Here is a 23993-nt window from a genome sequence, read left to right as displayed (position 1 = left end):
TAAGAGATCAATGAGATGTTGATAATGGAAAACCCAACATTGGAAATCTCTTACAGCCCTGTGATTCCCTTACAAATGTGACTGAAGAATTAAAATGGAGCTGCCCTGATACTGGATTTACTTTCTCAGGCCACAGAGCTGATTTTCTGCCCTGGTCTTGAAGTGGAAAAGAGGATTCTGGTGAAAACCCAGGTTGAACCTAGTGTAGCTTTGCCCAGGCTTCAGTTGACCTTTCACAGCTGTGCCAGCTTCTAATCCCCTTTCCTCGTCCACCCACAGTGTTCACACCTCGTGTCATAGGGACGGCAGTAGCGCGGTACAACTTTGCAGCGCGGGACATGCGGGAGCTCTCCTTGCGAGAGGGTGACGTGGTGAAAATCTACAGCAGGATAGGCGGGGACCAGGGATGGTGGAAGGGAGAAACAAATGGAAGAGTAAGTGGCAGAGAGTTGATTTTTGCATGTTCAGTGTCACCACTTTACTTGTTTCCCAGCATGCAATGGGGTCAGATGCTAGCTAACAGGGCTGGTTAAAAGTGCCCACGTTTCAATTTTTGGATGGGATCTGAAAACAAGGGGAGGGGAGGTGTTAACATATCTTCCCTTATTCTTTTCTAGAGATCTTTACCAATGATTCTTGACATCAGCCCTGGGAAGCAGATGAGGAAATAACCTTTCCCTATCTGTAAAATGGGGGTTAAGCCGGGACAGATCATCGACATGACTTGCCAGTGGTTGCAATGTGTATGAATGGCAGACCTATAACCGCTTAGCTCCCAACTCTCGTGCTGACTTGATCCCTCTGTACCAGATTGCCTTGTCATGTCCTGAAACATAAAGCCCACCTTCAACCTAGTGAGAGAGAGTGGCATGTATTGGTTCAAGATGAGTGAAGAGGCCAAGATTTAGAGAGAACATTTCTCTTGGAGAGCAAGGCGCTCCACCAGCTTGCTTCCATTCACTCTGCTCTGCCCTGACACCCCAGGTGTGCCACCTTCTGGTTGCCCTGGCCTGGCATTGTATGGGCATTCCCACAAGGACAGCCTCAAAGGGCTGTCCCTGGCAGTGACATTTATGTGAAAAAACGAGTCAGGCAGAGGGAGGACTTTATGGCCCGTTTCACAAGCACAGCAGGTTTCAACATCTGCTCCCAGCATAGTGGGAATTTACCCAAGAATGGCTCTGGATGGCCAGGGCTCAGTGGTGTGTACCGTAGCGGTGGGGACAACTCCACAGTCCATTGACAGTAATCACATTGATGCTTTGTCTCTCAATGGTGCCTTCCACTGGGCTGTGCAGACAACACCGGGCGTATCCACAAAGGGAGGGAAGTTTGTTAGCCTCTTCTCCCCCTTTTGCTAGTCAGAGAAGATGCAGAAGGCTAGCGGACACTGCAAAGGCACTGCCGGGAAGGCTGTTCAAGCAAAGTCCCCTGGTGAGGACACAGCTTGTACTGGCAAAGGACAGGCTTGCACTGGTATAATCTCCAAACAACGCTTGCTGGCAGATGTTGTGTCTACACACTGGGTTTGCTGGAGTAGTTAGATCTGTTAAGGCTGCAGGCAGAGGTGCACCGATACATCGGTCCTGTATTGGATCAGCACCAATATAAGGAAAATCGACAGTATCAACCAGCAGCTTTTTTTGACTGATGGGGCCAATAAATGCCCCGTGCATGAGTGCAGCATGCAGGCAGCCAGAAGCGCGGCCCAGCAGGCTGGAGAGCAGCCGGGTCTGGCGGTAAGTCTTGTGAGGGAAGGGACATGGGGGGTGCAGATAGAGGCCCCCACAGTGAGGGAGGGAGTGGAGCTAGGGTTGGGTCAGGTGCTGCACAGCTGGGGTGGGGTGCGGGACGGAGCCACAAACTGCTTTTCCGGGGGACGTGGGGAGGGGTGGGGCGGATCCCACTGCTGTGTGCACCGTGGGAGGACTTGGGGGGCATGTGCCCCCAGATGTGCATGTGGAGCAGGGTGGGCTGCTGCTGCAGACTGGAGCTGGAATGGCCCCGGGACTTTCCTGGCAGGGGGTGAGCCATGCTGTGTTCAGGGTGGGTGGCGGCAGTGCTGGGAGCTGGGGTTGGGGGGGGCTACGGCAAATTTTGGGGTGGCTGCAGCCTTGCCCCCCTCCCAGCACTGCCACCGTCTGCCCCAAGTGCAGCCTGGCCCAACCCCCTGCTGGGAAGAGCCTGGGACCGCCCCAGCAGCTTACCCCCCATGTCCTACTCCCTCCCTCACCACAAGGGCCTCAATCTGCCCCAACCACCACCTCTTCCCTCCCTCCGCCCCTTCCTCCACAACAGACTTACCAGTTGGACCCGCCTATCGACTATTGGATTGATATCAGCTGATACGGCCCCTTAAAAATCGGCCGTCGGTATCGGCCCCAAAAATCTCTATTGGTGCACCGCTAGCTGCGGAGGCTTTTACCCATCCTGCTTCTCGCCCACATTGCTACACCAGCAGAAATGTTATAGCATGGACCTAGCCTGAAGCACAAAATGGATAAATGACTTGTTCCAGTCATGCAGCCAGTAGCATAGCTGGGGGAAAAAATAGCCTTGGTGTCCAGATGCCCTGTTCCCCACCACGATGATGAGAGTGTGCCGACATCCCCCCTGCTATATTGGAGAGCTGACACAAAGGAAGCGTGGGGGCCTCCACTGAACATGGGTGGGTCTTTGTGCACGTCCACACCCAAGCGGCCCCTTCTGCTTATCTTCCCCTTTCTGTTGCAGATCGGTTGGTTTCCTTCAACCTATGTGGAGGAGGAGGGAGTGCAATGAGTCCCAGGTCTCTGACAAAAGACGCCCAGAAAAAGCCGCTGCAGACTGTGCACAGTTGTCCCAGCACCCAGGGCTCCGAGTGAAATGCAATCAGAAATCTTCCAGTATTACCAACAGCCACCCTATTATGAATTCTTCTGCAATCGGTCCTCTGTACAGTGTGTGTGCGTGTGTGCGTCGGGGGGTGCCACTGGCTTCTGGTCCTTGGTTGGGTTACTTGTATATAAGATTTATAGTCTGTCAGGTGTTTATGTGACAGCAGAAGTGACCTGGGAAAGTCGCTCTCAACAGCCTAGACCAAGCACCGAGAGGCTCAATGCAGCTGTGGCCAGAGATGTTGTCCAAGCCTGTCTTATCAAGGATGTTTCAGAAGCCACCGTGGTGGTGGCCAGGAGGATGGGACAGGGTGGCTCCTAGACTGATGCTGGGAGTCATGGGGGAATGCTTTCAGCAGAGGCTGAGAGGGAGCGAACTGACACCCCTTGCTGCTTGAATGGACTCCACTGGATAGTGGTTTCTCTGGGCAGATTGGCGCATGTCACAGCAGAGCCCATTAACTCTGCTGGCGATGGGAGGAGGTGGGGGGGATGAAGGCACCGCAACCTGCTGCAAGGAGACTGCTCTCATTTGATGCCTGTCTGGATCTAGGGAAGGAGTTTTTTTTTAACAGATAATGATGAGTCTGAAGCCAAACAACAGAGCTGGGCACACCTACCTGTTAGCAGAGACCCCCTTATTTTGTATCACATGCCCTTTCTCTTAAGGCTAACTTTGGTCCCAGTAACCTCACTCAGGGCAGAGGAGAGACGGTCCTTTGTGGTGACGGCCACATCTGGATCAGGAGGTCTGGTCGCATCGCAGGGCTGCGAATGTGCCTTCCCCAGGAAGAGTTTTTGCAAATCATGAGTGACATGAGGGACGGCACATGTGATAATAGATACAAATGTGCATCATCTGCTCCAGCGTGTCCGCCGCTCTCATAGCCTACCTACCTTTCCTGTTCCTAACAAGGATATATGTAAGCCACTCCACCAAACTAACGGCCTGTTCTTGCAGCCATTATGGCTCATTGAGCTCAATGGGGCCTACTTAGTAGGTGAGGGCTGTAAAACCAACTCCCAAGTTGCACAAAGCTGATGTTAAACAGTCTCTCCTTTGACCACCTTTTGGCATTACATACTTTGCCCACCTCCCAGCTGTTCATTGCTGTGAGTAAGGGAGAATGTGTTTCCCTTTCATGTTGTCTCTCTCTCATTGCTTTTGTGCCCTGAATGTTGTTCAACCCCTCCCTTGCTTTCCACGTGGCGACCCTTTTCAGCTGGAAGGGGGATGGTTGAGTGGAGTTCGCTGCAAGTGACTTCTGCCCTTTGCTCCCCGGACAGAACGTGCACGCAAAGTGCACTCATGCAAAACCACCAACAAGAAGCAAACCCCAGGGATGTCATTTGAAGTGCCCTTTTGCGTGTTTGCTTCCTTTCCTTCAAGGTGTTCAGCAGCCCCATACCTTGTAACTTTGCTGCTGAGCTCTGTGTCTCTGGGCAAGATTCCTCTGTCATCAGCACCGGTGTAAATCCAGAAAAGCTGCCTGCATGAGATTTATGCAAGACCTATGTTGCTCTCCTACAGTCCACCACTGAAGTCCTGCCTGTCGTGACAGAAGAGTATAGAGATCTTACCTAGCCGTTTTGCAAGTGCTCCGAGTATTACCTGGGGAAGAACAGCAGAAGTTGTGCTGCCAAATTGGGATGGAAAAGCCATCAGGAGCATTCTGTGATCTTGGCAAGGAGGAAAACCAAATTAACTTTGAAAATAAGGTTGCTGTTGGTTTGGCACAATAGTCTGGCCTCTTGTTTCTACTCGATCTTTGGGTTTTCATTCTTCTCCTGCATTGGGTCATGGACTTAGCTTGGTCACCAGTTGCTCAGTACTCCTTGTGCCAAAGCTGCCAGTTAACCTCTCACATTGCACTGTATGGGTTAGAAAATATTTCCCAATTGAACTGTGCCCCTGCTATAACAGACTCATTCAGATGCCTGCTGCCCAAATGCCACCATCCATGGACCCCTGCCACCAGGCGGGCATTATCATTTGCATGCAACCAAGTGCCCGGTCACTGTATGCATCTTGCTCTGCGGAGTGAGGACCAGGACCAAGCGGTTCGATGGCATTTCCAGTGGTTTTATGAAGGTCATTCCTTGGTGCTAACCTATTCCAGTCCAGCTCAGTTTATTTGAGTGTTAATTGTTTGCCAGTCCTGTACCTTTGCCTTTCATCATCTCAGCCTACCAATATTGAAAGGAGATGTGGCAGCACTTTGGAGAGGGGAAGCTGTAAAGGAGACTCAGGGAAGTTAAGTGCTCAGCTCTTACTGAATATCAATGAAAGAGCATTGAATTTCAGTGCGAGTTGGCCATCCATTTCCATGAAGCACCGTTGACATTTCCAGCCTACAGGCCACACATTTCTAAGCTGACTAACAAGTCTGGGGGCCCCACTTGAGACCTAATTTTTTCCCCAAAAGTGCTAAGCAGCAGCCCTTGAGAAAGGAAAACCCCTTCTAGACATGGAAGGGTGGGTCCCCAGCAATGCAGAGTCATTTTTGCAAATGCAGGCCTCTCTGATCCTGTGCAATTGTGAGCAGACCCCATTCTCTAATAGCCACAAAGAAAATGGTCCAGAAAGAAGAAAACCCAAGGGGATGCATTTATGCCTTGGATGTTTCCTGAGCCTTTAGGTGACCCCAGTGACTGTTATTTCACATGCAAAGAATCATGTTGTGAGGGAACAAGGAAGGTGAACCCCTCTCAAAAACCATACGCCCTTCTATCACCGGGATCAGAAGAGCACTCTTTGTACTGTGCAGCACGTCGGGTCTCTATCAGCTCCCAAGCAATGCGGTTCATGCATGCTCTGCCTGCGACCAAGTGACGCCCCTTACTCTTGCCCAGCACAAGATCAGTCATTCCTCAGAACAGTCTCTCGTGTTTACTGTTGTAAGAAACTTGTTAAAAAGAATTTTTTTTTTGTTTGTAATTATTCAGCCGATCGCCACGATATATATCTGTGAATAAGAAGGGAAAATGTTTTTTATGATGGTGAGAAAATTGTATATATATTTTAGTTCATCGCGAAACAGTCGGAATTGTAACGGAATACAGTGGAAAATAATATGTAAATTCCTTGATTTTTTTTTTTTTTTCCTTTGCACTAACTGGGATAGGAGGGGCGGGGAGAGGGGATCTAAAAGATAAAAGGGTTGTTTATGGAATAGTTTATAGCGGGGAATTTGGAAGTCATTTGGAGTAGCTTGTTAATGCTGGAATAGAAACCTTAGCTGCTACTTAGAAACCCTTTTGCATGTGGTTTTTCCAGATCTTTTTAAGTTACAGTACATCAAAGTAAATTCCACAACAAAAATAAATGTAATTTTCTTGATGCATTTTTTTTCCCCAATCATGGTTTTTACTGCTAATAAACATGCATTCTTTTCTGCCTAAGAGGATCCGTTTCACCTTGGACTTTGTTTCTCAACTCCTTTTGTTGGTTCAAGTGCTTTGGAAATGTGTTACCAACTGGATTGGGCTCCTCGCCCAGTTGCTCTCGTATCGTGTCTTCACGGGGTGCCAATGCCAGTGTCTTCAGAAGATGATACAGCGGTTCCCAGTGAAATAACCTGCCTACAAGGAAATTGTTCTTGACCCCAATCAGTTCAAAGTTGGCTTATGTCGTGAAATGTGAGAGTTCATACCTCTTCCACATGTTTTACTTTATGTTCTTGCTCAAATGCTGGAAGTTCCTGTTCTCCCATGAAGCAACCAGTCCTTTTTTTCACAGCCTGCTGTGCTGTGACAGCCAACTTTTTCCTTCTTATCCACCTATGAACAGTTTGTATTTTCTTTGTGAATTCAGAAAGCGGGTGCATCATCAGTGCCATCACGTCTTCCCCTTTTGAATCTCTGTCTAAGCAGTCCCCTTGGTTCGACCAGTCCCACTGCATGGCATGTCCCCTCGCAGGTAATTTTGCATTGCCAGTGTGCAGATAGGGCATTTGTTTGTACGTGAGACACGTTCTAGCGTTGCCCGGTCTTTGCTGAAATCCCACTCGGACCCCACATAATGGCATTCCCCCCATCCCTGCAAACAATATCAAATATGCACCCCTCTGAAGTGCATATATTAATCTTAAATCATTCTGGAAAATAATATCCCTGTTGCTTTGTTCGGTCCTCTGACCTGCAACAGCTGTTGAACTACCGACTTGTATGAGCAGGGAGCGTTTGCTGGGCAGCAGAATACAAGTCGGTGGCGTGTCCCTGTGTTAAGTCATGAAATGCGATGCAGGACTAGCGTATAAAGGCTCGACACGACGACCTGTTCAATGAATGACGCACAGGCTTTATTTTTACTACAAGCATTCCCTGTTCAATGAGCCTAAAGCAAAGCAAAGCCCAGCAGATTTAGCTGTAAAAGCAATGCTCTCTCACCGATGCAGGCAAAGAGGTGGTCTCCGTCTTGTTTGCATGGATGCGTTCACCAGAAGAGCAGCTGGGCGCAGCAGCCGTTCTTGTCTGAACAATTTCTCATTCTCGAAGCGTGGCTTGTTAGCTCTTTTGTTCATCTTGTATACCCTTTAGCTCCAGGTTTTCAAAGCTGTTTTGTAACCAAGTAAAAGAAAAGCCCAAGCAATAAACAGGAAGGTCCTGTTTTCAACTGTTCGTTCTTTATTATCGGAAAGGCCCAATTTTGCCTGAATTGCCTTATTCAGTAACAGGAGGTTATCAATCTCTCCTGAGTTGGAACATATCAGGAAATAGATGAACGACCGGGAGAAACACAAAGCCTTTCTAAAGAGTTGTCCTTGGAAGATCAAGGGAACCACTGAGGCAAAACGAGAGTAAATCAGGCGGAGACGCTTATCAAAGCCCAGATGGAGAATGTCTCTTCCTGCACATAAACACAAGTTATTGAAAAGAAATAGTTACCAATTAATCAAGGGTAGACATTTCACACAGTTGCATACCAGACACATAGGAGTCTGCTTAAAATCATCATAAATATAGCAGGAGAAGCTGGAAGTGATGCCTCGTTATTTTTTATCCAAAGGTCCAGCCATGAAGTTGCATCCTCTTGCACTATGAAGTTGTTGATATTTTAACTTTGGTGAGTGGATCCACCTGAGCTTGAGTTTCACAGTCATCACTTGCTGCCAAATTTTTGTAGGGGTGGGGGCATTGCAAAAGATGCTTTGCAGGCAGATAGGGGTCAACCCTACTTTCAGGTTTGCTTTGAGGGATCCTTCTAGCTGCCTTCGCTGGCTCCACAGCTATTGTCTCCCTGTTCTGTGGACCGGCCTGGCCAGCTGGGCACTAAATGCAGGCCCTACAGCTCCATCACTCGCTCAGGATCTTGGCGCTCTCCCTTACAACATGAGAATCCGCGATCCCCTTGAGCTGATTCTGGGATTCCTGCAATGCCAGCTTATAATGCACAAACCAAGCAAGAAGTGCAGTGCACCCCTAGGCAAGGAGAAGACACTGCCCATGCTCCATCCCTGACGACCTGCATCCTCAACACTCAACCAGACTCAAGCCGGACTGTGGGAAACAGATGTTTTCCCATAGAAACTTGTTGCCAGAAGTAAGTAATGCCCTTACCCTGGAAGCACGCACAGGTAAGCACTAAACCTGCTTCGCAGTCTAAGCTTTCCTGCAGGGGTATCTTCAGTCGTAAACTCCTTGAACACCCCTCCATCCCCCAGCCTTGGCTTCTCAGTGGCAGTGAAGCCATGCTATGCTCCTGGGAAGCATTCAGAGGGGACGGCGCTAGGACGGTGCAAGTACCTACCTTAATAGGATGGCTCCATTTTTAGGCAATGTGCTGGGGGTTATGTAAGGGTGGAGGTGGGAGGTAAAGGGTGGAGTAGGAGCAGTTTTACCCACGTAGGTTGGCTTCAGTGGACTTCATAGAAGTTTTTGAATGGGGAGAAGGAAGAAATCTGACTTGCTGGGAGCTTCTGATGGATGGAACAGAAAGGACCCCTCACTTTTCACAGCCGGAGCTGCGGATACTAGGCACCGGAGCCTGTTTATTCAGCTTGGTGGTTATAAGCGAGACAAGGTGGGAGCAATAGCAACTTCCAGCTTGACCAGAACAAGCCCAGGCCCCTGTTCCTGGGCATGGTGGTGCCTCAACTAACAAGCTGGTTAGGGCTGTCTCCTAGTCGGCCTGTGATCAGCAAACAGTGGGTCCCACTTCAAGGCAAAGCGAGCCCTCTCTGCAGCACAGCTGGAACAGCCACCGGCTCTGGTTGCTGAGTAAGTTCCTCCCTCTGCCTCAAACACGCCCCGCACATCTCTTCTCCACTCAGCGACCGGCGTGCAGCCACCTCCCCCTCTCCTCTGTCTTAGCAGGCAAGAGTGTAAAGCACAATGAACTCATGCGAGCGATGCAGGCCGACCATGAATGCAAGGAAAGGTTGCTGACTGGACCTGCACAGCTGAGAGGGACGGGGGCCTGGGAAATCATTGCACTGCAACCGTGCCGCACCTGAGCACTCTGGAGACCCATACTGGGCCAGCCCCTGCAGAAGCACTTCCATCGCTCCTAGCCAGCGATCTCAAAGCAGTGTGCAGCGGTGGGAGAATATTGCAAACCCTGTTTTAGAGATGGGGAAACTGAGGCACTGACAAGGGGAGTAGCTGGCCAAAGCACCTGAGTCTCCTGAGGATTCGAGGCGCTGTTGGAGGCTGCTTGAGCTCTGCCTTTTTTAGGCCTGGATCAGGCTAGCCCAGTGCACTGGGACAGAGAGACAGACGCTCCAGCTCTGGCTGTGGTCGTGCTGCCATGCATTTCCAGCCTCGTGCATCTTACAATGAGCTGCAGTTTTGTATCATGCTCAACTATTTTCCATGTCTGCTTTAGCCATATGGTTTGGCATGACCTAGAAAACTCCCTGCCCCTCTTTTACAAATTCTTTCCTTCTCTGATTTACTGGCTTGTTTTATGTAGAAATAAATGAATTCGCTTAGCCCCTGTCTACACTGGACTGATTGCCAGCAATTGCCTGTTATTTTTCCCACCCAGGGTGCCTCCTTTAAGCACATTGGTGCGAGAGCAAGAAAACGCGCTCCTGTGGCAACTAGATTGGCTCTGAACTAAATGAGCATCTTTAGCTGCTATAACACATACCTTGGGTTGTATGGTCTTCCACAGGCAGTCACCTCTAAACCCAGTGTGGGGCAGGTTATACTCTGCTACTCCAATTAATCTCTAGATATCAATATATTTAGCAAATGGAAACCCTAGAAGAATAACGGAGCAGGGGAGTGGGGTGGTTCTGCGGATCAACCCGAGCCTTGTACGTTATTATGTGCATCAAGCCCTGGATCATTTTTTGGCTGGCGTCCCCCCTGTGAATGCATCTCCATTGCTACATAGGCTTCCCTCTCAGTGGCTGGCTAGCAAGATATAGGGTCTCCTATAAGTTATTGTATATTGTCTCTCGTTTTTGAAGAAGGGACCAGAATTGGTCCTCGCTGGGCCGTTCTACACACAACTAGTGACAAACCCCCTTTGGTCGGGGGGATGCTGAACAAAATGGAAGATCTAGATATCTATGAAATGCACCAGTTGCGGGGGGGGGGGACTCCCATCTTTCGACTTTTCAGCTCGGGCTCACTTCCAGTTAAAAACTCAGCTCTGATCGCACTTTAATTTCACTCTGCTAAAATGTCCAGGGCCCGAGGGGTAATTTAACGGCAGGAAAACTGCATTGAAGGTTCCAGTGCGACTCTCATTTCTTGTATTCCCTTTATGGCAACAACAGATGGCAGGGAGCTGAATAACTCAAATAGCTCTGGGCAAGCCTGGGGGTGCTACGCTGGCCTCCTAACCTGGAAAAGCTCCGGGTTCAGTTCCCGTCTGGGCTCTTTGGTGTACATTGTGGTGTGATCAAAAGGAGTAATTTTAACAGGCATTTTCCATTTTTAACCTCTCTGATCTTTGTCAGGCTCTGCGACTGAGGACCGTGACACATCCATCTGGTATGTGTGTGTGTGAGGAGGCATGCTGAGCAGAGCTGCCCGATAGCGAAGCCAGCACATGCTCTCCTGCCTTCCCAGAGCCATCTGGACTCTGGGAATAGTTGTAGCTGGCCAGCAGTTTGGCTACGGTTCCCTCAACCCCTGGTTAATGTTTCTGTGGCAGCGGAGCCTGCGTGTCAGAGGAAGCGAGCCACGCTGACAAAGGAAGGCGGCAAGAACCGAACAGCCCTCTGACCAGGTAAAGGGATTCAGCTGTCTCTAGCAGCCGTGCCAGGAAGCTGGGCTTGCAGGGCACAGCCGGGCTGGCCGAGCAGAGGGGAAACGTGGATGCGAGTGAGCGGTGCGAGTTCGTTTTCAGGGAGGAGGGTCTTTGCAATGAAAGACATGCTCCGAGGCTGTGGAAGTTTGTGTTTAGACCAGTTTGCAGGGATAGATGTGTGCGTGTACGTGTGTGATATATCAAAGGGAAAAACGTCTCAGAATTGTGTGGACAAGACCTGGCTCGTTGCTCGGCACAGAGTGGATTGAAACTTTTCAGACTTGAGGAGCAAGTTCCTGCCACAGGAGCAGTGACCCCAGACTCTCTGGCCTTAGCTCTGCTGACTTGGCAAGAGACATAAGAGCTGTTTACTCAGTGGAAGGTTTAACACAAGGGGTGAGTAGGGGCACGCTTCTGGCATCTGATCCAAGAGCTAAAATAATGCAGGCGGGCCTCGAAGACAGGGTCCGATCCTTGTTGCAGCGCCCAGCCTGAACGGGCAGATGCATGCATATTTAGGGGCAGGGCGTGGAGGACTAAGGAGGATACCCCACTAGAGGGTACGTAGCTTGTCCTCCCCCCATGCCGTGGAGTCTTTCTGGGGTCAGAGATTACAATCTTTTGCTTATATGGGGAAATCCCACCCTTTTTGTGATGGCCATGGGCTACCCGCGTACAAGGAATGAAGTGCATTCAGTAGATAGAGTGCATGTATTGGCAGTCTTGCCAACCCCAGCTATCCAAAAACCAGGGACCAGTCACCGCCAAAAAAAAAAATTGAGGGTTATAAAAAATATCCCGTGGGGGGGGGGCGTTATGTGATACAGTTTGTATCCTTTTTTATCCGTCTTTTTGTTTCTGAGGTGGAGAGCGCACATGAATCAGGGTTTTTAGCATTTCCCCCCCAAAATATGTGTATTTCTAGCAGATCTCTGTCAAAGCAAGAGGGACTGCATGGCTATTTGCTCTGGGCAGCAGCTGTTTCAGAGGGCCATGTTCAGCTGGAAGATTTCCCTCTTTGCAAACCCATGTTGCAGTTTCCAATCCCCTTCTGTAGTTTTGGGCTGAAGTCCATAAATGTTCACCTGGGTTCCCACAGTCACTGGTTGAGAGGATTGCTTCCTCTTGAAGCTAACAGAACAGGCAACTAGCAGGAAAATAAAAGCTAAGGAAATGTAGGAGATCCAGACCAACAAGTCACTACAGGTGAGAGGGGTGCTAAATAGTGAATAGTCACTGCCTCTCCCCTCTTCCTTTGGGCCGAACAGGTTAGTAGTATTCTCCCCTTCTTGCAGGCAGTATAAGTTAACCGAGGACGGTGGAGCGTGCCCGTGCTGTATATTCACACCATAGCTCAGTGCAACCTGCCACAAATGGCATGGGCAGCCTCGGCGTGTGGCACACAACAGACTAGGGAGGGGCTGGGCAGCAGATTGGGCAGGGAGCAGACATCGGAGCTGCAGATTGGGCAGGGGAAGAGGATCAGAGTGGCACTGGGGGAGGGTGCAGGACTAATTTGTGACGTGCCTGCCACAAAGGCTGCCCCCCTGTCCCTGGCTTACCCCTTGGGCCAAGTGTGCACTTTCTCCTGGCTACACGGCGAGTCATGGGAACAGCCCAGAGCAGGACCCGTGCCTCTGATGTCCACTCCCTCCGCAGCAGTACCCAGTCCCCACTGCCGACAGCTACTGCCCCATCCACAATGACCAATTCGACCAGGACAAATGGCAATATTCACAGAAGATTTTGGAAGAGCCTCTTTTCTGCCTCTGCTCACTTTGCGCACACATGTGAGCAGCTGCCTCAGCTTGTGTCCCCCCAGGCTTCTCTCCCTGGCGGGAGCCCATGCCACTGCCTTGAACCAGGCGTGGCGCACACGCATGTGTGTGTGTGGGGGGGGTCTAAGGAGGCGAGATCAGGGAGAAGCCACCGTCCACCCCAACTTTTTTCCAGAAAGCCTCTACAACATAGAGTGACAGGGTGTGGCCCTGGCCCCATTGCTCCCCACAGCTGTGCACTTCTTCCAGGCAAGACTTCATCGGTGCAGCAGCTCTGCCTCTGTTTCCCCAGTAGTGTTGGTGCCATATAACCTATCCTTCCAGCCAGGCTATTACAAAAGCTCGTCCCCACCTCCAACCCCCCTTACTCCCCAAAGCGCCAGAGACCTGAATCACCAGCCCAACACGAAGCCAAATAGAGCTCAGCTGATCCCGAGCAGGCTTAACTTTCATCCCTTTTGAGGTGGTTTGTCCTTCTGGTCTCCCACCCGCATTTGCCCTCAGCCCCCTGCATGAAAACCATCATAAAGTCCTAGATAAAATCCACATAGCCCCATCTCAGGGTTACCTTTCCTTCAGGAGGCTTTGTCCTGCTACAGTCCTACCCCGCTCTGGAGAGAGCAATTCGTCCACGCTCCTTTGCTCAGCTGCAGCAGGTTGGGGCTGACTGACTGCACTTGCCGCAGCCCCTTGGCAGCCCACGAAGAGTGTTTTTAATACCTCGTGACACTGCACGTGAGGTAGACACTTTAGTTTGTGTCTGTTGATAATATCCCAGCCCCAGACTTGGGTTCCCACATGCAATGGTGCTACGAGCAGCCGTGAATACCTCGGGTGTGAGGTAGTAGCACAGCCAGGGCAGGCCACGGGGAACAGTAGCCCCGGGTACTCATTGAGAGCTCCAACCCTGGAGGCCTCTGTTCAAAAGCATCTCCGCTCAGGATGCCAGATGTGCTGTTATGCCTCTTGCTTTGCTGGCACATGCAGAAATGTCTCCTCACGTTGCTGAAAGCTGCCTGTCGGGTTGCAGGTCGCCATGGCCCACCTGAGCTCCACCTTCCGAATGGCTGCCTCCCTCCAGATGCCAGCTGCCGGCAGAAGCCTCTGCCAAAGGTGCTTCAGCAGCGCAACGGCCCAGACCACGGAGAAGAGCGTCCCCTACCACAAGACCCTGAAGGACGAAAGCTCCCAAGCCCAAGGGCCCACCAAGCCACTCCCCAAGGTGGCTGATGTGGTGGTGGTGGGTGGAGGCAGCTTGGGTTGCCAGACCATCTACCACCTAGCAAAGATGGGGGTGGCCAATGCAGTCTTGCTGGAAAGAGACCGTCTGACTTCAGGGACCACCTGGCACACGGCAGGTGAGTGGAGCGGTCTGTGGGGATCAGCTCTTGTGCAAGCTGCTGTAGAAAAACAGGTGCAGAGGAAGGCTTGGGGGGCTTGTCCACCCACAAGCCGACTTGTCTTCTGGCTTTTCTCCCATGATGAGGGCCAGTCATCCGCGTTGTAGTGTCAGTGGGAGCTCTGGGTCCTGCTGGTGCTTAGGACTCACTTAGCAGCTTTTTTAGGGGAGAGGTACAGATATTGAAAGTGTCTGGTAGGTATTTAATGAAGGTTTTGAATGGGGCCGGACCCCAGACAGTGAAAGCCCTTGTGATGCCTCCTCCCAGTTCAACATTGCAGGACATCATACAGCGTGATTTCCCACCCAGACAGGCATTTCTCACAGCAGTTTCATCTGGACCGTATTTCCCCACCTTAGAAGAATACCTTTACTGTGGAGAGAGACCTTAGGAGCATACCTTTGAACACAGGACACTGTGTTCAAAACCTTTCTGAAGTTGAGCCATATTGCCTCTGTTTCTGGCTGGGGAAAAAACGTAAAAAAATGTGATGGGTTTTTTCCTGTCAAAGATTTTCATAATTTCCCTCTGTTTCTATTTTTTTTCAAAACTTAAAGCCCTCTCCAAAAATGGAGTAATTCCACACACACCACCCCCCCCCCCGAGTCGCAGCAAGCATTTTAGTTGATCCAAAAACAAATGTTTGCAGGCAGTTTATTTCAGTGAAAAAATCTGGGGTGGGAATCATTTTGTGGGCACCCAGAACAATTATTTTTCACTTTTTCAGTTCCTCCATCAAGCCAAAAACCCAGTTATTTTGCATTATTGACCTGCCTCGGGGATGGTGAGCAGGTCAGGGATGAGCTTGTTCTCATTGCTAGAGCTCCTTTTGGATAATCTTGCAGTTCCCCAGACAGAAGCTGCTTGCCCGGCTTGTAGGCTAGGACCCCGACCCCAAGGAAGAGGGGGGTGAAGCCCAAATCTCCTGGGCTCTCCGTGGTTTCTTCCCAGGCCTGTTGTGGCAGCTGCGCCCCAGCGACATGGAAGTGGAGCTGCTGGCGCACACTCGCAACGTGGTTAGCCGGGACCTTGAGGAGGAGACAGGTCTGCACACAGGCTGGATCCAAAACGGCGGGCTCTTCATCGCCTCCAGCAAGCAGCGGCTGGACGAGTACAAGAGGCTCATGTCTGTAAGCAGAGTCATCCTGCCTTCCTGTCCACACGAGTCGGGGTGGATGTTACCCGCTAGCTGCGTGAAGGGATTTTGGGGAGGTCTAGTTACCTGGGGGTTGCGCGCTGCTGCCCATCCGCGCGCTGTCCGTGCACCTTCCACCCAAACCAACTTGCCGGTAGCCAAGTCCCTAAGGAATTTCTTGGGGTTCCCTTGGCTAGTTATCAGTAGCTCTGGTTGGGGCAGGTCTTCCTGGGTAATAGGCTGAGGTGCTGGTGGGAAAGCTTTATCAAAGGAGAAGGTTTTGCAGCACTGTTCTAAGGGCAGGAAGAGTCGGGATTAGAGGCTGGGAGTAGAAAGGGGGCTCGCTTAGGGTACATGGAGCGCTTTGGTCCCGGGGAGCCTTTCCATTGCTTTCAGCAGGCTTCGGAGTCGAGCCCTCTCAGTAAAAGCACAGCAATGATGAACTGAGGAAGGGGAGAGGTGGGAGTGGGGACTGGAGACCCCAGAGAGGTGAAGGTGGCTGTAGCTCACCTTGCGATTCCTAACAGTCGAGTTTGCACAGACCATCGTTATCTTGAGCGGTGCTAGCACAGACTCGGATTACAGCTGAGAGATGGTTTTGGCTAGAAACCAATGCCACCGGTGGCTACTGCATGCATGGTGAAAGAGGCCTCCCATGCTGCCGAGCTGAGAGTCACAATACTAAAGCCAACAAAACCTCTGTGCTGTTCTCAGTAATGAAATGAAAGAGAGCAGCTCTCTGTGCAGGATCTCCAGGAATCATGGTTTCACAAGTGATCTTCCTCCCCAGTACAGGAAAAATGCATATTGTCATGGCCCATTAGGTATCCTTGTGCCCTGCTGTATATTGTGTGTATCCATGTGTGGTGTGTGTATGCACACGCACGCACACATATTTATGTCTGCAAAAGATACATAGGTCTCAGATATACAGATCCCCAAATCAAACGCATCCCCAGTTTGGGCTTTGCAGAACCAAACCTATCCCTGGAGTTTTTCCCATTCCTGTTTAGCACATTATAATTTTTTCCTTACATTCATAACATACATATCAAAATAATGTATGTTTAGTACATCATAAGTTGCACAGCTGTATAGGAAGAGGGCCCTATCTCTTTCGATAGGGTGGGAGCTTGCTAGAGGTGTTTGCCATGTTCTGTATTTTGAGAATCCCACAGGAGCCAGTTAGAGCCGCCCTGCAGCAGTGCTCGTAGCTGTCTGCTCATAGCTATTGGGGACCCAGAGGTGCATTGTGTTGTCTCGTTATTGCTGGCAGTTGTTGTGCAGAAGACACATCACCGGTCTATCTTGCTTGCTCCAACACATCTGTTCTGTATCTCATTTTAGCTGGGTAAGGTGTATGGCATAGAGTCCTACATCCTGTCCCCCGCAGAAACGAAGGACCTGTATCCACTGATGAATGTGGATGATCTGTATGGCACGCTCTACGTCCCTAAGGATGGCACGGTGGATCCTGCTGGTACCTGCACAACACTTACCAGGGCAGCAACTGCCAGAGGCGCTTTGGTAACTGGTCCCCCAGTCAAAACCTCCAGCCTGGGCTTCGGCCATCACCCAATGAGGAAGGCAAAAAGCCCCCACATATAGCAACAGGAGGGGGAAAAAATTCCCTTCCAGACCCCTTGTAGCAACCAGCCAAGGCGAGAAGCATGGGAAGCTAAGCATAGCATAGCGCAGGCGTAGCTACTCCTACATCATTCCCAATCAATACTTACCCAGCCTCTTCTTGGCACCTCTGATGACAGAGATGAAACAATTTCCCCATGGCGCTCATGAACCAGCTCCAGGTGTTTTCTGAGCTGTCGTGCTCTGCTTAGCAGCACTTCTTTTGGGTGATAAGGGTACAGCCCTGACTGGCTTGGCTGGAAGGGCAGCCCAACGGTATCTCATCGGGTAGGAGCTAGCACTGGATTTGTAAAGGTGCTACAAGACTCAGGGAAATACAGATGAGATGAGAGAGATCCCAACACAGCTTTGTCAAGACTATCGAGTTGGGAACATGTACTCTGCCCCTTGGGTGAGGGATCATCGTATTGCTGTGTACGGGTGCAGCCCTTCCTGCAGCCTTGGTCCAGGACCAAGGCTCCTCTGTGCTGCTACAATACGAATAAATAATAAGAGCTCTCTGCAGTTCAAAATCACATCCAAGTAACTGCTCTGGCAAGTAATTGAAGCCCCTAATTAAAAAGGAGGATTTAATTACCCACCAGGGACAGTCATGATTTTATGGAAGTGAAAGAAAATGATCTGTTTCAGTCAGGCATTTCCTAGATAGGAACGAAGCATCGTGGCTGCAGAGCTGGGCTGGGGAACAGCAATGGTCTGATGGGTCTGGCACGTCATCCCAGCTCCAGGGGCAGAGGTGATTTATCTGTCTGCAGGTAATAGAGAATTGCCCAGTGACCGGTATCCGGGTCAGAGCCGATGACTTTGGTGTGCAGAGGGTCACTGCCGTGGAAACGAGCTATGGGACCATCCAGACTCCCTGCGTGGTGAACTGTGCAGGTAGGGAATAAAAGCCACTTACCCATCAATCTTGCCCCTTGGGACGGTGCCAGGATGGCACTTACCCTTCCTGTCCCAATGTTTACTAGGGTTTCTCTAGCCTCTGATGCATGCGGGCCACTCTTTGGTTCCCCATAGCTATAATCAGGGAGGGGAAGGACCCCAGAGGAAGCTACTGGTTTTGGGTTGCATGGGAGTCAAAGAGCCTGGCTCATTCCCTGTTTAAACCCATCTGGTGGATGTCTGAATGCTCTCTGAGCCGCAGGTCTCTGCCTGAAGATCCCCACGAGGTCCAGCGGTGACCTGAGTGATGGACACTCTTCTTCACTAAGAGGTAGTTTACTTTAGTCGGGTTTTTTGTTTCGGACAGGTGTGTGGGCCCGGGCCCTAGGTCAGATGGCTGGCGTCAGCGTGCCCCTGGTGGCAATGCATCATGCGTATGTGGTGACCGAGCGGATAGAGGGCATTCAGGTTAGTCCGTTGCTCCTCTTCTGTGCCTGGCAGGCTTGCGACCCACCGTGTGCTACTGGGCATGTTGCAGAAGAGACTTGGGCCAGGATGTGGGGACTTCTGATTTTCCCAAATCTTAGGATCCAAGCCACTAACATTTTGTTTTTCCTTTCCTACCCCTGAACGTGCGTGAATAAGGAAATAAGAGGGAACCTGCACGGAGTGGGCTTACTTTGCAAGATGATTGTGCAAATGCTTCCTGGCTGTATTTGCCCACAGTGCCTTGTGGGTACTTAAGAGCATCATGAAGCAGCAAGATTGAGAACACCCTCTCTGGTCCTTCTCTTTGCTGTGGAAAGAGCACATCACCTGTTTCACACGTGTGAGCAGATGCCAGTTGTGTCTGAGCCTGCGCCATCTCCACGCAGTAATCTGTAGCTTTTCAGAGACAAATGTTGCCTGGGCAGAGCTCATCCCTCCATTTGCAGCTAGATGTCTCTCTTGGGCAACACGAGCTCTGTACAGAGAAGGGCGTCTTTCAGGAAACCTCAGTGATCATCCACCTATACTGCGGGAAGGTTTAGGCAGGCCAGTCCTGCACAAAGCATTGGCCAAATTGATACCGAGGGACTGGCTCTACCACAGACCTGCCCACGGGGCTTAGTGGGGCTACAGAGAGGATTAAAGCAGGGCAAAATTGAACCCGGAGCATGTAGAAATGTCATTCGCCTTCTCTTTCACGTTTCAGAAAGATTTAAGCATGTGCTTAGACACTGGGTTGAATAGAAGCTGATTAAATGCATATTTAAGGCAAATGTGCGTTTAAACGCTTTGCTGAGTCAGAGCCTAAATGCTGAGACACCATTCACGTCGTGTCATAACAATACTAAATCCTGGCTCGAGTTTTCATCAGGCAATTACAAAGTGTTTGACCAAGATGAGTATTATTTTTTACATTTAGATTCCTTGACAGCTGATGTTAAGGGGTCATTTATAAGATGGTTATTTATATTACACCGGTTTTTAGCAGTCCCAACCAGAACTGGGCCCCCTTTGTGCTGCCAAACAAATACGCTCCGAGATGGTCCATGCCCCAAAGAGTTTACAACTCACGTTGATGATGAGTCAGACAAATTGTGGAAGGGGGGGAAAAGGTCTGTTGCCCAAGGCTTCCTCGCAAGTCAGTGGCTGGGCTGAGAATAGGTTTTGTAGGGCGGTATCCCTATCTACCACCTACAGTGTCTATTATTAAAATGCTAAGAATTATTAGTGGATAATACTGGATATTAGTGGATAATATAGTATAATCATTCCACTTGTACTACTTACACATCTGCATGTATACTGTTTAAGAAAACCAGTCCACTGCTCTCCATGCATGAGAGACTGGATCGTTGTACCCTTTCACCTTTCTGTATTGGTGGGGTAGGAGAGAAATAAATACGTCTTCCCATAAATTGCATTGAAACACATTGGCTCCCCAGTCTGCCAGTTCTCATCAGACTATCTTCTCATGCCTTGGTACAGGAGCGCCTAGAAAATGATGGTCCCATCACCATGTTTAATACAATCACAGCAGCCACATTGTACTGATTGAGTGCCATCTCCATTCCTTCCACAGCCGCTCAGGGGTGGTTCGGGGGAAGGAGTTATGGGGTGGATTTGGGACTGTTTTGTAAGTGGTTAACCTTCAGCCTCCGTCAGGATAGAAACCAGCTCCTATTCAGCCCGGCCTGGCTTGCTCTGTTGGTCTGGGGCCGGCACACACAGGGAACCTGCTTAGCAAATTAGACTCAGTTTATTTAATCATATCAGCATCTCCAGTCCTTCTGCAGCTGCTTAACCCCCCTTTGCCTTCTGGCAGTGCGCACCTCAGAGCTTCACATGTATCATGTCTGCTGCTAATCTTGTTTTGCTGGTGTCTGAGCTGTACTCAAACCAGGACCCAGGCAGGGGGCTCAGGAAGGGCCCAGCACTGAAGCTAATTCATCGTGACTGGCTGCCGCCAGTTTTTCTTCTCAATGCCTGTTTGCCAAGTCTACACACACACACACACACACACACACACACACACACACACACACACACACACACACACACACACACACACACAGAAAAACAGTGCTATCTGCTTAACCCTCATGTGCCTCGAGCTGGTCACAGCCATACTGTGGAAGTCTGCTCTGTCTCTAAATCCTGCAATGCCATTTAGGTGTGTTCAGTGCCATCACTCTTGAGCAACCCAGAAGTAACAAACTGGTACGTGTCAGTGCAAACATATGGTTGGAAACCCGAAAGGGAATATGGGTTTGTAAATAATGAGGGAAAACATTGTGGGTGAAAAAAATACAACAATATCATCAGAGCAGTTATAAACACCATGCTGTGCAACAGTGGCTTAGTGCCTCTCTCCTGTTGAGGGAGCTCGGTGATTATATCATCAGCCCAGTGCTGGCATGGAGTTAGGGGGTGGCAATATGGGCAAAGGAGCAAGGAGCCAGTAGAGGAATACAGCTGAAGTAGGATTGCTGGGAGAGGATGCTACAGGTCCTATTGCCAATTTTTGGCCAGAAGTGAGTGACCTGCCAGAGTTGGCTTCTTCCACTCCTTGCACTGTGGACCTGGCACGCTGTAAAAGCCAGGACTGGGTTTGATGTTCTGGCAGATTATGAGACCCAAGGGGGACAAGTTGAATGAGGCCATGAGGACAAACAACTAGGTTACCTGTATGGTTAATTTATAACTACACTGCAAAGCAAATCTCCAGAACATCCCTGCTGGTCGGGAGATGGTTCTCCACTCAGCTCTGGTGTGCCAGCTGGCGCAGGATCCCAGGACAGAAGCTGCTCAGGTGACTCAACTAGGCATGATTGGCTTTCTCCTGCCACGGCTTGATGCTATTCCTCTCTACTTATTTTTAGAATATGCCGAATGTTCGAGATCACGATGCTTCAGTGTATCTTCGTCTCCAAGGCGATGCCCTCTCTGTGGGCGGATACGAGTCAAATCCAATCTTCTGGGAGGAGGTGAGCAGTGAGGAGAGGTTTTCATAAGAAATGAAACACGTTCCTGGGAAACCTGGTTTGACAAAGAAGGGGCAGAAATGAGTCCTTGAGTTCTCATTAACACCTGAAAGCCAGGAACCAGGACCCTTTGTATTGAACCTCAGCTGGATCCCAGGGGTGGGGTAGGATGCAATTTGAAAGCTGGTGGCCTTTGGATCTGGGAGAGGTCTGCACAAGAAGCAAACCCACTTGAAAAGGGCCAGCAAGGAGAGAGGGATCTCAAAAGTCCCTTATCCAGTCTCACCCATGCCAAAGATCCCAGGAGTGACCTTGGGCAAAATCATAAAGGGGCTGCCCCTTCACTGAGCAGTTAACATGGGCTCTAGCAAAATCCTGGCACTATCTGAGACAATGCCAAAACTCCCTTTGACTTCAAGGGGCCCCTGAGTTTGCTCCTTGTGACTGGTTTTTCGAGGCGTCCATCCCTAAGCTCCCACTGGCTTCAGCAGGCACCCTACAGGAAACAGCCCATCAGGGGCTCCCAAAATAAGGCTGTGTGTTATAAAATAAACCTCCTCACTCAGCTCTCTTCCTCTGTCCCCCACCAGGTATCTGACAAATTCACCTTTGGCCTCTTTGATCTGGACTGGGATGTTTTCATGCAGCATATCGAAGGTGCTATAAACAGAGTCCCAGCGCTAGAGAAAACTGGAATCAAGTCCACGGTCTGTGGGCCAGGTAATACTTCAGTAGCATTTTCCATATGCAATCAAAGCAGCTTTGCTCCCAGATGAGGCTTGCAAAGGTTGTGCTGACTTTCTACAGGTATTCTCCTCATTTGGAGCTAGGAAGTGTTATGTTTGCATGTAGGAGTAGTACGATTCGGTTGTTTTGTCCAGCCCACCCATGCAAGGTGACCGGTCAGGAAAGGATAAACCCCTGCTGTCCTCAGTTTTCCCTTTAAGACACTCAGGCCAGGATCATGTGTGAAAGAGATGGAGGAACAGCTTAACCTAGATGAGCATTAGCTTAGACCCTGTGAGAAAGAGAAAGCATTACGGTGAGCCGATCAGAGGGAGAGGAATGGAAAATGGCTTCACATCCCATGGTCATCACATGCAGTAATCACTCCCGTCTTTTCCATGCTCCACTTGCCCCTGGCTTGCCCCCAGTGCGTGGCTCTCAGCCATCAGGGGAGGAATGGGAATGATTTCTTTGATGTCCTCCAACTTCAAACAGCTGGTGGGAGTGCTAATTAGAGCCAATATTGGTTTAATTGACCTGCCTTGGCACTCAAAAGCCTGGCAGAGCTGGCTCTGCCCTGGCAAGGGGGATGCTTTTGCTTCTTGGACGTGTCAGATTTGGAGGGCCTGGAATGATCATGGGGCTGTAACTGGTAAGGTGGGCGAGGGAATTGGGAACTGGAATGGGGAAGCTCATCATCCCAAGCCTCCAAATTTCAGTGTGGATTTATTACTCCATCCTTCCATGCATCATCACCGCACGGTGCACACCCTCAGGGCTCCTGCTGCAGCTCCCGTCCTCCTCACCAAGGTGCTTGTCACACAAGACATGCACGCAGCCTACTTAGCTGGCCCAAGGATGCAAGGTCCTAAGCACAGAAACCCAGATGCAAGTTGTGACAAGTGTAGCATCTTCGAACGCCCTGAGTTTCATCATAGGGTTTGCAGAAGTGCCGTGGCTTGAGGGATGTGAGCGCTGTCAGCAACTAATGAACCAGCCCTGCAAGCACGGCCTCTGTTCAGTCACTTCTGTTGGTACCTGATCGTTCTGTGAAAGAGAAGAGCCCGCTGAAACACAAAGAGAAAAACAGCATCAGCCTGGATGTCATAATGTCCTGTTCCAAAAGGTGGTGCCAGAAGCTTAGTAGAAGGAATAATAATATTGAAAAAAAATCCCTGCAGTTTGCTTTTGCAGCTTTTTTCCTATTCTACGCTCATTCTCCAGCTATATCCATTCTGTGGTTTTGTTGCTAAAAGTTTGCAGCAAAATGAATCCCTGACAAGCTGGCTCTGGCTGTTTTCTAACCTTTTTGCAGCTAATGCTGTTGCCACCACTTTGAAGACGGAGGGCTTGATTTTTCAGACGCTGACCTCCAGTTCTGCAAGCCTGAAATTTTGTTGCTGTCGCTAAGGTTCCCTGCAAAAGGAGGCCTAAGACCCTGTGTTGTTGGCACACGGGTCCGTGAGTCGAGGATGACAGGGCAAAGGGGAAATATAACAACGCAGACCCTGAGTAAGGGAGGGAAGTGCTGAGTTCAAAACATGTTCATCTTCTCTGTTGCATAGAAATTGCTTCCTATGTGGCGACCTAAGCAGGCACAGGGTAGCGTGCTGATGCCTAGAGGAAATGATCATATTATTCTGTATTAGAGCCAGAGCTTCAAAGGCATTTAGATACCTAAGCCGGCAGAGGACAGATAGCTGGTGCTGGAGGACTGGAAGAGGCCAGCGTGGTTCCCATCTTCAAAAAGGGGAGGAAGGAGGACCTGGGGAACTACAGGCCAGTCAGTCTTACCTCGATCCTGGGCAAGCTTTTTGAGAGAGTTATCCTGGCGCACGTCCACGAGGGGCCGGGGGGAGATTATGCTGAGGGG

General features: G+C 50.2%; 2 protein-coding genes and 1 long non-coding RNA gene across 6 annotated transcripts in view; 2 read left to right on the top strand and 1 right to left on the bottom strand.

Moving 5' to 3' along the window:
• The window catches only part of VAV2 (vav guanine nucleotide exchange factor 2), a 270272-nt gene extending 264055 nt beyond the window's left edge, over positions 1-6217 (top strand). For 3 of the 4 annotated variants that reach the window (XM_019540898.1, XM_019540896.1, XM_019540901.1), the window contains 2 exons: positions 280-434; positions 2734-6217. In XM_019540898.1, the coding sequence (XP_019396443.1) occupies positions 280-434; positions 2734-2781 (203 nt within the window). In that variant the 3' untranslated portion in view covers positions 2782-6217. The remainder of the gene's footprint in view (positions 1-279; positions 435-2733) is intronic. The other variant, XM_019540899.1, reaches the window with a different exon arrangement.
• On the bottom strand, positions 5895-9143 carry LOC109313996. The gene is made up of 2 exons (XR_002102194.1): positions 8626-9143; positions 5895-7725 (listed from the first exon to the last, which is right to left on the bottom strand). It is a non-coding gene; the product is annotated as an uncharacterized LOC109313996 (long non-coding RNA).
• A 1816-nt stretch (positions 9144-10959) lies between these two features.
• SARDH (sarcosine dehydrogenase) overlaps positions 10960-23993 on the top strand; it is a 71073-nt gene continuing 58039 nt past the window's right edge. Inside the window, exons 1-8 of the mRNA XM_019540895.1 lie at positions 10960-11061; positions 13891-14218; positions 15212-15390; positions 16743-16922; positions 17798-17921; positions 18292-18392; positions 21293-21397; positions 21985-22114. Of these exons, the coding sequence (XP_019396440.1) occupies positions 13897-14218; positions 15212-15390; positions 16743-16922; positions 17798-17921; positions 18292-18392; positions 21293-21397; positions 21985-22114 (1141 nt within the window). The 5' untranslated portion in view covers positions 10960-11061; positions 13891-13896. The remainder of the gene's footprint in view (positions 11062-13890; positions 14219-15211; positions 15391-16742; positions 16923-17797; positions 17922-18291; positions 18393-21292; positions 21398-21984; positions 22115-23993) is intronic.

This window comes from Crocodylus porosus, unplaced genomic scaffold (assembly GCF_001723895.1).
Source record: "Crocodylus porosus isolate Cpor-Errol unplaced genomic scaffold, CroPor_comp1, whole genome shotgun sequence".
Classification (NCBI taxonomy): domain Eukaryota; kingdom Metazoa; phylum Chordata; order Crocodylia; family Crocodylidae; genus Crocodylus; species Crocodylus porosus.
The sequence above is the reverse complement of the archived record's forward strand: the minus strand, read 5'-3'. Positions and strand labels throughout refer to the sequence as shown.